Source organism: Notamacropus eugenii, chromosome 4 (assembly GCF_028372415.1).
Source record: "Notamacropus eugenii isolate mMacEug1 chromosome 4, mMacEug1.pri_v2, whole genome shotgun sequence".
In the NCBI taxonomy this organism is placed as follows: Eukaryota; Metazoa; Chordata; class Mammalia; order Diprotodontia; family Macropodidae; genus Notamacropus; species Notamacropus eugenii.
The window spans coordinates 158,244,264-158,256,877 of NC_092875.1; the positions used below are offsets into that span (position 1 = coordinate 158,244,264).

Below are 12,614 nucleotides of genomic sequence, written 5' to 3' on the forward strand. Positions count from 1 at the left end.
TCTATCTCTCTCTATACATACATACACACATAGGGGAGGGGAGAAAGAGGGAGAGAGACAGAGAGAGAAGGAAAGGGGAGAGAGAAAGGGAAAAGTAAATGAGACAGACAGAAGAGTATAGGGGACATCTCTGAGAGTGTCCGAAAGATATAAACAGATTTTCATAAATGACATTCTATAGTAGATCATTGTTTTATAGTTACAAAATTGATTAGAAAAAAGTGTAAAACAGCAGTTTTTACTGCTATCAGGCTTGGAGTGACTGTATAAGGCTTGGAATAGGAGTTAAGGTCTTTAATATCAAGACTTAGAAGGAGATGTCATTTGGAAGTAAAGTATGCTGTACTGGTACAAATATAAATTTCTCCCTTGAATATACCTTAAACTTTTACTAATCAAATTCAAATGGTTTAAAATTAATATAAAAACATACTTCCAGTGAAAGCTTTTAAACATCTTTTCCAATTAAAATAAAGTCATTTAATTCATTTTCATCATTACTATTGTCTTCACCACATTCACAATTGGTGAACATTCTTACTGATGTATGATTTAAATGACAGATTCAGTCAAGCCAAATTTGGGGAAAAATTTAATTCTTCTTTTGGAATTTGAAAGTGATGTCACCATATACACACTCAATTCCTCTTTACAGACAACAGAATTTAAAAGATGACGCTTTTCTTGTATGCTTAACCTAATGCCTATGTTCTCTCACCTAAGGAAGTATCTAGGGCAACTGTCTGACCCATTTATCTACTCTCCCCAATCCCTCTCCAAGTTAAGACATGGTGACAAAAAACAGAAGAGTTAAATGTTCAAAAAAATATAAAACTAAAACTAACACACAGTCACTGGAATGTATTTGTGTGTCCGTGTATGTTTAATCTGACCCACGTATCCATTCTCTTACGCCAAAAGACTAGCCTGATGCACCAAAACTGGGGAAGGTGATTAGAGTTAAGATCTATTGACATTTCCACAGTCCAGCCAGTGATGACAAAGCTTAATCTAGAAAAGGACAAAGGAGTCATCATTTCACTGTTAAACCATATTATGCAACTATCATTACAACTCATCTTTCTGTCTAAAAACAACCACAGGGCCCATATTCTGGCTGGTTTTTTAGGATTAAAAACCATATACCTAATGATATACAACAGGTTTCACTGATTATCTGATCCCCAGTATACGTAAATTTGAAAAATGACAAGTTATTTTAACATGGTAGTATACAGGGGCTTTGCAAACCAGAGTTTAGCATTTTACCTCTACAGAAGTATTTATGTTGTTTTTCAAATAGCCTGTAAGAGCAGCAACTTGACATGCAAAATATGGTAGTGCCCAGTTTTCTCTTAAAGGAATAGAATACTCGATTCTTGTTGTATCTACCCTAAAATGAAAAAATATAGAAGAAAAGCCAAATTAAGTTAGCTCGTTGGAATGTCAATGTAATTAGAAACTTTGTCTGGTTATTAGCGCCAGCCTCACAGCCAACAAGAGCTAATATCTCTACCAAAATTTCTTGGCTCTGCACATTTGAAGAAGCTACTACAGGACTAGCAGCAGTCCTTACCATACAATTTCCAAGGAAAGAGACATATCATTGCAAACATACCTGCTGATTATGAAGCATGTTTTAGTTCTCTTAATCTATGATCAAAAGAAGCCACCATATTTCTAACTAATGCCAATCCAAGATCAACCACTATTATTTGTCGGGATAACACTGCTAAACCACACACACACACACACACACACACACACACAGTTACAAGAACATGTAGTAGTTGTGCTATATTGTGTGTCCTGGTGACATTTTTTTCTCCATAGGTACTTTCAGCTACCCTACAGCATGTCCAGAGGGGCAGCATTGGCATAGGGGATAAAAGGTAGGCCTCACTGACAGAAGCATCCAGACGCAAATCCTTCCTGTCTGACGTTTAGTAGCCATGTGAATGTAAGCACATCATAACTTTCCAGTGGCCCAAGCAGCTCTCTTGAACTAAAACTTATAGACAAGTTTCTGATTTGCATATGTGGAGAAAATTGCACATGAAATCACAGGGTCTAGATCAAAACAAACAAAGAAGTATTCCAAAGTTATCCTTGGCTACTGTCCATTCCTGCCACAAATCCCAATCACTGGAGTTTTGCTACAGCAAGCAGTTTCTATGCTAGCTAATGTGGCGCATTTTAAGGCCTAATTTTTTTATTTTCTCTTATCTACACCTGTGATTCAGATGTGGCAGAGAATTTTGATGAGGAAAATTCCCCTCTATCAATGCATAACAGTAACCATTCTACAACATACAGACTTAGAGAGTTGCTTGGAGAAGAGAGAAGCTAAGTGACTTGCCCAGTGTTACAGTCCATTATGTCAGGGGCTAGATTTAAAGCCAGGTTTTCATAACTTACGCAGGCATGTCTGCCCACCACACCATGAAGCAGCATCAAGCTGGGATATAGCATTTAAATATGTTAAGTATAGCTTGAGGTATAACCACTAAGTAAGTTCTGAGAAATGATTGTGACATTACGGCAAGTTTGAGTTGCTGATACAAAGTGGAATTTTAGGCCACACTGAGGCGATTCTCTAGTCTTTTTAAGCATACACTGTCTTTCCCCATTTGGTCATCTACTCCACTATGCTAGTAAGTACACGTATGTAGTCAGAATTTCCTGACTCCTTTCGATTTGGAAATGGTTCTATGTAGCTTTCTGGTACAGACTACAACACATTTATTTCTCCTCCTTGTTCTATGATCTCTCTATTATATGCTTTGTGAGTGATTTCAGACCATTGTTAAGGATAAAGAAGGCTTTATAAGCCTATCTCAAAGACAAGTTTGTAAGCGTTTCCTTGAAAACTGGAGAATAGTTCAACATTCTTTTAAAGTCCATCATTAAAACATGCAGCATGGATACACAGTTTGAATACAATGTAAATTGTCATACTCTCTTGAAGACAGGACGGACAGGATAGGACAGGATGGGGCAGGGCACCATAAACTCTAATATTAATAGCTATGTCACCATAAAATAACATGAACATTTTTAGAAACTTCTCTGAAGCTAAAATGATTTCCAGGCAACCACAGTCCAGGTCTTCAGATAATGTCAAAAGGTTTCCTGAAGTTGATGAATAACATATAAAGGCTTCAATATACTATCTTTTATATTAGAGTAATAAATTAGAACACACTTGAAAAGGATGTTTCAACTAGTATAAAATATGTTGACAGAATTTAACCCATCTGAAAATTTTCTACTAGCTCCTTTGTCTCCTCCTCCTCCTATTCCACAGGTCATAGCATCATTCACTAAATGAGAGAAGCCAAAACCTTCTACTCTTCTATTCCCTACAGTTCCCAAAAATTCCTCCTACCTCACATACTAAGTAAATTGTGTTATTATGGTCTTTAGGGCCTTTATATCCTGACTTTTAAGTGCTACAACTGCCTGGATCTTCCATTCAAATTTTTAAAGAACTGCCTGCTAGTTCCTTGATGAATTAAAAAAAAAAAAAAACCCAACCCAACATGAGTGAATAAGTAAGTTTTTTTTAAAGTAGAAGAATATTTTGGATAAATCAAAACAATCCTCTACATACCAATATTGAGGCCTCATAGATAACCCTTTTTGTCTTCAAAAACATTTACGACTTCATGCCTTGTTTATTATAGAAATAAATTTTAAAAAAATTTGGAAGTTGACACAGGAATCTGAAATTAACTGCAGAATCTTAAAGAAGGAAGGGCCCTATCTAGTCCCTCACAGAAGTGGTGTCAAATTCAAACAGAAATGGGGGGTCACTAAACCCTTTATAAAGATACCTGCAGACCACATATTGGCATTGAAAACCACATATTAAGATTATTTACGTTTTATCATATTTTTATTTATTTTGTTATATTTCCCAATTACATTTTAATCTGGTTTGGGCTGTACTCAAGAGTATTGTAAGCAACATGAGGATCATGGGCCACATGTTTGACTCCTCTGTCTTACATATGAGCCTCTCACTACAATATCCTCAACAAGTAACTATCCAGCCTCTAATTAAAAGTAACTTATTGCCTCTAATTAAGGGTAATTTGCTAATGTATATAAGGTAAGTTATTAAAAGAACTCAAAATTTTTCTTCTTCATATTAATCAAAAATCTACCTCCTTGTAATTTCCATCTGTTGGTCCTAGTTCCCTTGTCAAGCAAGATAATTCTAAACTCTCTTCTACATGACAGTCTTTCAGCTATCTGAAGGTCTATCATATCTCCTATAAATCTCTTATTTCAGATGAAACACACCTAATTTCTTTTATTGATCCTGATAAGGCAAGGTTTAAAGTTCTTCCCTCCTTCTCCTTCTCTCACTTCCAAAAGTAACCAAGGTCAGAATGTACTTGGGTAAGTTAACTGTCATAACAATAAGAAGGCAATCTCTCAAAGTCAAATATACTTCCATCCAGTGCAAATTCTGTAATTTCTTTCAAACCAGATCTCCTTTAAGTAGGTCCCCTTCCCTATACTCCTTGGTTTGATGTTGAAACATTCCTCTTAATCCTGGAAGCAAACAATCTGTCTGAAGCCATAGCCAACTAGTGGTTTCTTATTTGTGATGGTTATCTTGAAATTAAAAAACGTTTGTAATTCCTAGCATTGCTCTCCTAGTTCTCCTCCTGTCTGACTAACTTCAGTTTCCTTTGCTATATGATCATCTATGCCCTGTCTCTCCTCTCAATAACCTACCAACTCCTAGGAGCTAAACAATCATCTTGGTGATGACTCCTACATTTACATATCCAACATTTCTATCTCTCCTGAGATCCACGTCCACTGTCTATCTGTTTAAGGTACATCATTAACTAGATGTCCCATGGGTATCTCAAACTCAGTTCCCCAAAACTGATTTCATTATTTTTCACCTATAAGCACCCTTCTTCCTAATCATTCTTCTAGTCAAACAGATGTGCAAATTCAGAGTGATTGTTGCCTCTTTTCTCCTCACTACCCCTCAAGTCAAGTCAGTAAGCACTTCTTAAGCAAGGGCACCTATTATAACAGGCACTGTATTGTACTAAGTGATGGGGATTCAAAGAAAGGCAAAAAAGTCTCTGACTTCAAGGAGCTTACAGTCTAATGGGGGAGCCAACATGCAAACAACTACATAGAACCAAGATAAATGCAGAATTTCAAGCATGGGGTACAGCTAGTGAAAATACAGAGCTAAAAGGAGTGTCTTATTCAAGGAACAGCCCAATGTTACTGGATAGCAAAATATATGGAGGAAAGTATTTCCATGTCCAAACAGTTGCCAAATCTTACAGACTCTATCTCCACAATATACTTCACATACACGCCCTTCATTTCATTCACAACACAACCACCCTAGTTGTTTACCTTTTGTTATCTCTCAACTGAATTACTGCCATAAATTCGTAATTGGTCTTCCTCTATCCTCCAACTAGCTGCCACCAAAAGGACAGTTTTGAACATGTAACCAATTCCCTTGCTCAAAAATCTTTAAAGGCTTTCTACTGTCTCTTGGATAAAACAGAAACTCTTCTGGCTACAGCATTTAAAATCCTTCACAATCTGGCTCCAACATACCTTTCCAGACTTATTTCCCATTACCTGTCCTGAAATACTGTGGTCCAAGCAAACTGACTTATTTTCTGATACCCACACACTCCATTTCCATCTCCTACTTATGTGTTTATGCCCAGACTGTGGGCATATGCTCTCCAGCCTCACTTCTATCCCTTGGAATTCCGAGTTCCATTTGGCTTCAACTTAAGTTTTACCTCCTGCATGAGGCATTCTTGACGTTCCTGTGTTTAATGTACCCCACCCCAGTCCCCTCAAAATTACTTTATGTACTTGGTATCAATTTTGTATTTACTTATCTGTGCACATGCTGTCATCTTCCCAATTCATTTTTTTTTACTTTGTGCCTACCATAGTACCTGGTACAAAGATGCTTAACAAATACTAGATGAAATTAGTTCCTCTCAGCAATAGGTTGTCAGTTTTAAATAAAAGGGGAAAGAAGAAAGAAATATATATCTATTTCTGATAATAAGTGAAAAAATAGAGTCTCAAAAATAAGTATGTCTATTGAGGCAAAAAACACCCCACATGACCTTTGATAAGTAATAGAAAGTTATTTCTTACCTATTAATAATGAACCATGCAACAGTAAGCATTCCTGCTAGCCAAGTTCCACTCATAACCCAGCTTGTAACAAACAATGCAGTCACATAAATTCCCTGCAATCCAAAAACTATACCAATGTAGAAATATACTGGCTCGATAACCTCCTGAAATAGGGAAATGAGTGATGTTAGGATGGCATTTGAACTAATGTAATGCTAAAAAACATTTGAATTATATAAATATTGGCAAGCTACAGGAATAATGCATACTTCACTACCAGTTGCTTGATACAGAACGCTGGCAATCAGTTCTGGATACAAAGTCATTTGCTGCACTGCATTTATAGTCTTCAGTGATACAGTTTTGTTGTTGTGTGTAAGCTCATAAACACCTAAAAACAGAAAAATGCTTCTCTAGATTATTTATTTTGACTTTTACAACCATGTAAAATCATATGGTTTTTGGCTGCCAGGCTCATAGAAAGTATTGCTAGCAAAAAAGTGTTTAAATTATCCAGGAAAAAACTCTACAAGTTAATGTCAAAATTCAAATGGATCATTTTATCAATAAATACTGCTGAAAAAGAATCCACACCAAAGGAAAATATAATTTTTACATGACTAATTATAATAGCATATTAGTGAAGTTTTCACAACCTCTTTTGCCTTTACTGAATCTTCCTCTAATGTCTAAAACCTGATTTGTTCAGTTATTTTCTTTCGTGACAGCACATAATTTAATGAGTAACTCAAAGTCTAATAAGACACCTCACAAAAAAGTTCCATCAAGAGAAGGATGTATATGAAAGAGTGAAGGAAAGAAAAGAGAAAAATTATAAGGTAAAGATGAGATAGTTGAGTTCTACTTTGAAATTATGGTACATTCAAAGAAAGAAAAACTATGGTACATTCAAAGAAAGAAAGCAAAGAAGCAACTGCAATCTCTTGTCTATTTCAATAAATCCAATCTTGATATCACCTTAGATATTTTTAATTGTTCAGCCTTTGAAACATATTTACGTAAATATACAGCTGATGACATAGACTATATTCTACAGTGGAACCTGAGTTTTCTAAAGCAATCAAAAAGTTTAAAAAGTGAGGTATGTCACAGTAAAAAACAGATTCATTAATGTAAAAAATAAGAGAGACAAGTTATCCTTAAAGATTTAAAGATGTTTTTCAAAAGCTTAAAAAGTAGCTTTGAAAAATGTTTTATTTTGATCCTGGGAGCTCTTCTCAACATAGGCTTTACATCATAATCAGGGAAGGCAATCTAAATTGTAATATTCTCCTCTATATTATTCATTCTTTTGATTAAAGAGAAAGATCAAGAATTACCCTAAAAGAATCTAATTTTTCTATAAGAGCCCCTTAGGTACTCTTGCTTATAAAATATAACTTTTGCTTGCTTCAGAAGCCTTTCAGTGATTAAACATGTAAACATGAGTGTCATACCTCTTTCAAATGAAGGAGCCTTTAACATTTCTTTATAAAAGGAGTAATAAATGGCACTGTCACCCTGAAATGTGATTTCCCGTTCAAGCTCCTAAAAGAAAATCAAATTATTATTAAAATGGTCATTTCTTTAATTTCTTCCACAATTTCCCTTTTCCCTTTATTTTTTAGAATGACTAAATATTGTCAAACAGGCTAATTTTGTGTTATGAGTTGAGATTTATAGCATAGATTCCATAGAAAATAAGATTTCTGATTTGCAATTTATTTATCCCTTTATTCAAAGAAATGTTCAAACTTTCCTATATAAACTAAGTCATGTTGAGATGGTAAGACTTTTTTCATAATCTGATAAATATGTCCTAATGAAACAAAATATCGAGAATGGACGTAATTTATAATTCACCTTTCAGAAAACAGAAAAAGTCTAGGACAGAAATCAGAAGAAATGTTTTAAGAATAAGAATGGAACAAGTGATCATGGAAAGTGAAGTATTAGTGTATAAATCAAGGATAGATATAATAGGAAATGATTCATGTTTCAATTCTACAAAATGAAAGACAACAGAATAAACCCAATAGTCATATCTGCTCTATTATTTCTCCAATAATGTATCAAAAAGCTCCCAATCAAGGCCAAGTACTGGGCAAAAAAAAAAAATGCTAAAAAGTACTTTTGGAAATTCACTAGAAGCAGAAAATATTCTGAAGCTGTTAAAATGATTTCTTCATTAAAAGCATCTAGAAACTCCTAAAGAGGGAATAAACAGTGTGACCTTGAATCAAGCTTTTATAAAGACCTAAATCTCATTCACAAAATAAACATTTCCAAAAGTTAAATTCTGTAATTAAAATGCCTACAACCTCAAAGATGCAAATTCTGAAATGCTTGTGAGTAAATATAATATGCCCCAGTAGCTTTTGCCAAGTCAAAGTACAGAGGACCATTTCCATCACTCAGAATTTGTCAAAACAACACCACCACCTAGGCTAAAGTAAAACTAAAGCAGATGGCCAGGGATAATACTGTGAACTATGTCCGCTTATATCAGTGAATGACAAACTTCATTCATAGGATTGTTCTGCTAACTAGAAATCTAACTATAATTGTAAAGTTAAGTACCAAAACAGAATCATTTACACAAAAAACCCCACGATAAACATCTCATAGTTACTAAGGATTCCACGGTTAGTCAATATACTCCATTTTTACCAGAGATGAAGCTTACCTATGCTAACACAACAAAACATCTTAAAAATGATGTGGTTTATCACTCTTACCTTTTTTTTCCTGGGGGAATAGGGGAATAGGCAACTGAAAATCAGATCATTACAAACATCCTAAGTACTGGAAATTAAGATTAATATTGAAACATTAACAAGAAATAATTATGAAGTAACTTTAGTACTAGTATTTTAATAACTGGTGACATCTGTCATATTAAGGTGAATTAGTTTCATAATGGAACACTACCCATCACAGAGAGGTTACAGTTCAAGGCCAGAGGAAAAAAGCCATTGAACATTTCATAAATTTATATATTACACTGAATTATTCTCCAAGATATTTCTACAGGTATGCCAAATAATACATTTTCTGAACTGGCCACAATTATAAGTAGTGCAAATCTTAAGTTTACAGATAAACTATATTCCATATGTCTAGCTCAATATAAAATACATTTCTTGACAACACAAAATACTCAGGTATCCTCAAAATTCTACTTTACCTGTCTGCTGGAAAACCAGAATCTCCGTTCATGGTATGTTGACAAATACAACGCATACATCATACCACTAGTAACTGCTGCAAGACAGCCCAAGAAAAGCTTTGCAAAACGCTGAAATAACACATCTGAAAAAGGACAGCAAAAGCAATCATGCATATATATATATATATATATATATATATATATATATATCTATGTACTAAATACCTTAAGAGAACAAATCAAAGTTCCTATTTCATCACAATATTTCCTTTTATTTAATATCAAAGTTAAATGTAGAACACCTTCAATGTGACTCCAGCTACTTTGTGAAAATGAGAAAATGCCTTTACAACAGGACTTCACACACACAAATGTACTACTAAGCAATAACAAGAAATAATAGAAAAACAAAGCTCATGTATGTTACTGAAACATATGAAGAACCATTTTACTTTTAAATCTTCCTAACTTGTAAAATCAGAATTACTATCTACCTGCTTCCAGGTTGATTTAAGGGCTATTATTACTTGCAAAGCACTATAAAGGTTTTCAACTATATCATTTAGCTGAAATGTTCCAAAAGATCTGGAGTTCCTAACCTAGGGTCTATGAATATTTTTTTAAAAATAGAACTGGTTTCCCATATAATTCTACATAATTTTATGCATTTAAAAACATTATCTGAGAAGGGATCCACAGGCTTCACCAGAATGTTAAAAGAGTCCACAGTACAAAAATAGGTTAAAAAACCATATACTAAAGCGATGTTTATACTCAAAATATGTGAGAAAAGCTATTATCTAACAAGCCATAGGTTAACAGCCTTGAATTACAATTTGAAAAGTACTTTGAATTACAATTTGCAAGTACTTAGCTAACACTACATTACTGCTTTTAATGATTATGCTTGTTAATCTAAGATAATGTGAGGAAAGAAAAATAAGAAATATTTCAAAATTAGAAAGACTTTGACACAGGTCTTTTAAGTAACCTGAATGTAAAATATTAATTTGGATAATTATTCATTCTTCATTGGCATTATCAGTTTAATCCAATACTAGGGGCTAAAAAATTTCCCACCAGAACATATCAGAAGCATCAAGAATCAATTTCTGTATCTGAATGTTGGCTTACTAAACATTTTGTTTGAGATTTTTTACTGTATGTGTGTGTGTAGGAAAAAAATCAGTGTATGTGCGTATATATATATATATATATATATATATATATAAAAACCCCAAAATATTCTCTGATTTTTAAAAGTACTAACTGAAAAAAACATACTAATTAAAATTTTCAGTTTACTTCATAATTTTTAGCACAGAATTTTCAGTACTAAGTACTGAAATTTTTAGCTTCTTAGGAATATTCAAGTTTAAAATGTAGGATGAAAATAAAGCAGCTTACTTCTGATTTCAGTGACAATACTGACATACACCATGCAATCCAGGACTAATCACGATCACATAATTTCTACATGTCATAGTATCTTCATTTGTAAAAAAGAAAATTAACCACAAAGTTTAGCTATAAGATTCATCATTCTGTTAACTAGAAAAAAATAAAGCACTGCAGAGGCAATTCTGAATTTACAAATGATCTATTAACCAACTTGCAAGTCTGGTATATGAGACTTGAAACACACTTTCCCATAGAAAACATATTAATTCTGCACAGCAGGCTAAACAAGCATCACTGAAACATTGTGTATTTTAAATTATTCAGCTTTTTCTTTGCAATATCCCAAAGTATATTTAAATCAAATAAAGTACTTTTAAAATCTAAGATCTACAATGCTCAAAACCCTTAGGATAATCAATATATGCCCTGAGCTCACATGATGGAGCTGACCAGTCTGAGTCATATCCATTGCCTAATCTCTCAAACATGCCAGTTACTTCGCATGAAGATGAAGAAAACAGATGAAGAAACAATGATACTAGGGGCACAAGGGGTTTAAAAACAAGGCAAAGTTACCCTCTATAGGGGAGATTGATTTTTATCCCTTTGGGTCCCAAAGTCAAGTTGATGACTTTTTTTTTCCTATGTCAATTGAAATGGAAATGATGGGAACAGAAAAAAATTGATAACGATGAAAAAAGTTCCAACAATTATGCATTTAAGCAGTGAACAAAATAGATATGTGAGGATCAGGAGAAAAAAGAAAAGGGAAGTTTAAGGATATTATAGTTACAGGAAAAAAATGAGAGAGAACTCTGAAACCAACATGACTTACATTTGGGAGACCTCCTCATAGTTGGAATATCTCTGGTTTTCTCTGGCAGAGCTTGTAAAGCTGTTTGCTCATTTTCAAGACAGCTTGACTTCTTTCTCTCACGTAATTCTGGTGTTGATCCTTAATATTCAAGAAAGTTATTTTAACATTATATGTGGTGAACAATTATCCTAAATCATTAGGTAAGCAAATTGTAGAAGGAGAAATGTACAGATATATTTCTGATACTGAGAAAATATTCTTAGTATTCTACCATTATCTCTGATACTGAGAAAATATTCTTAGTATTCTACCATTATCTCTCCCACTATTCCTTCCTTTCTATTCCCACTGTTACTACCCATATACAACTATCATTACCACCCACCTGGACTAAAACAGTCTCCCCAGGAGGTCTTCCTGTCTCTTTTTCTCTCCTTAAAACTACCTTTTACAGTGTGGTTAGAGTACTCTCAAAGGATCATAGACTTAAGAGTCTGAAGGAACTTTAAGAGAATCTCATTTTACAGATAAAGAAACTGGGGCTGCGATGTTGCATAACTTGCCCAAAATCACACAAATAGGCCAAATTTGAACTCAGGTCCTCCCAGTTTAAATCTAACCCTTCTATTACACTGGTTTTCCATAAATCTATCTCATGCTTCTAATAAAAATTTTCCAATGGTTCCATACTTCCTAGTGAATAAAATTCAAATTATTTTCCTTCTCATTCAAGGTTTTCCACAATTTGATGCTATCTACCAAATATTCCTCCTTCTAGGTCTTTCTCATCATTATTCCCTAGACCTGGAATGTCCCGCCTGCCCCTCTTTACTTAGTGAATTCCTTATTCCTTGTTTAATCATTTCATTCATGTCTGATTTTCTGTGATCCAATTGGGGTTTTCTTGGCAAATGCCAAGAAATGCCACCTCTCCTGGAAGGCCTTATATGAACTGATGCTGAGTGAAAGGAGCAGAACCAGGAGAACTTTGTACACAGCAACAACCACAGTATGTGAGGAATTTTTCTGGTAAAAGGACCTAAAAGATTCCCAATGGACTCTTGAGGCAAA

The 12,614-nt window shown here is 34.1% G+C and overlaps 1 protein-coding gene across 4 annotated transcripts in view; it reads right to left on the reverse strand.

The window, feature by feature from the left end:
• The window catches only part of DPY19L4 (dpy-19 like 4), a 60,250-nt gene that overhangs the window by 27,614 nt on the left and 20,022 nt on the right, over positions 1 to 12,614 (reverse strand). For 3 of the 4 annotated variants that reach the window (XM_072603495.1, XM_072603496.1, XM_072603494.1), the window contains 6 exons: positions 11,562 to 11,681; positions 9,344 to 9,468; positions 7,614 to 7,704; positions 6,426 to 6,547; positions 6,175 to 6,320; positions 1,270 to 1,393 (listed from right to left, as the gene is read on the reverse strand). In XM_072603495.1, the coding sequence (XP_072459596.1) occupies positions 1,270 to 1,393; positions 6,175 to 6,320; positions 6,426 to 6,547; positions 7,614 to 7,704; positions 9,344 to 9,468; positions 11,562 to 11,681 (728 nt within the window). The remainder of the gene's footprint in view (positions 1 to 1,269; positions 1,394 to 6,174; positions 6,321 to 6,425; positions 6,548 to 7,613; positions 7,705 to 9,343; positions 9,469 to 11,561; positions 11,682 to 12,614) is intronic. The other variant, XM_072603497.1, reaches the window with a different exon arrangement.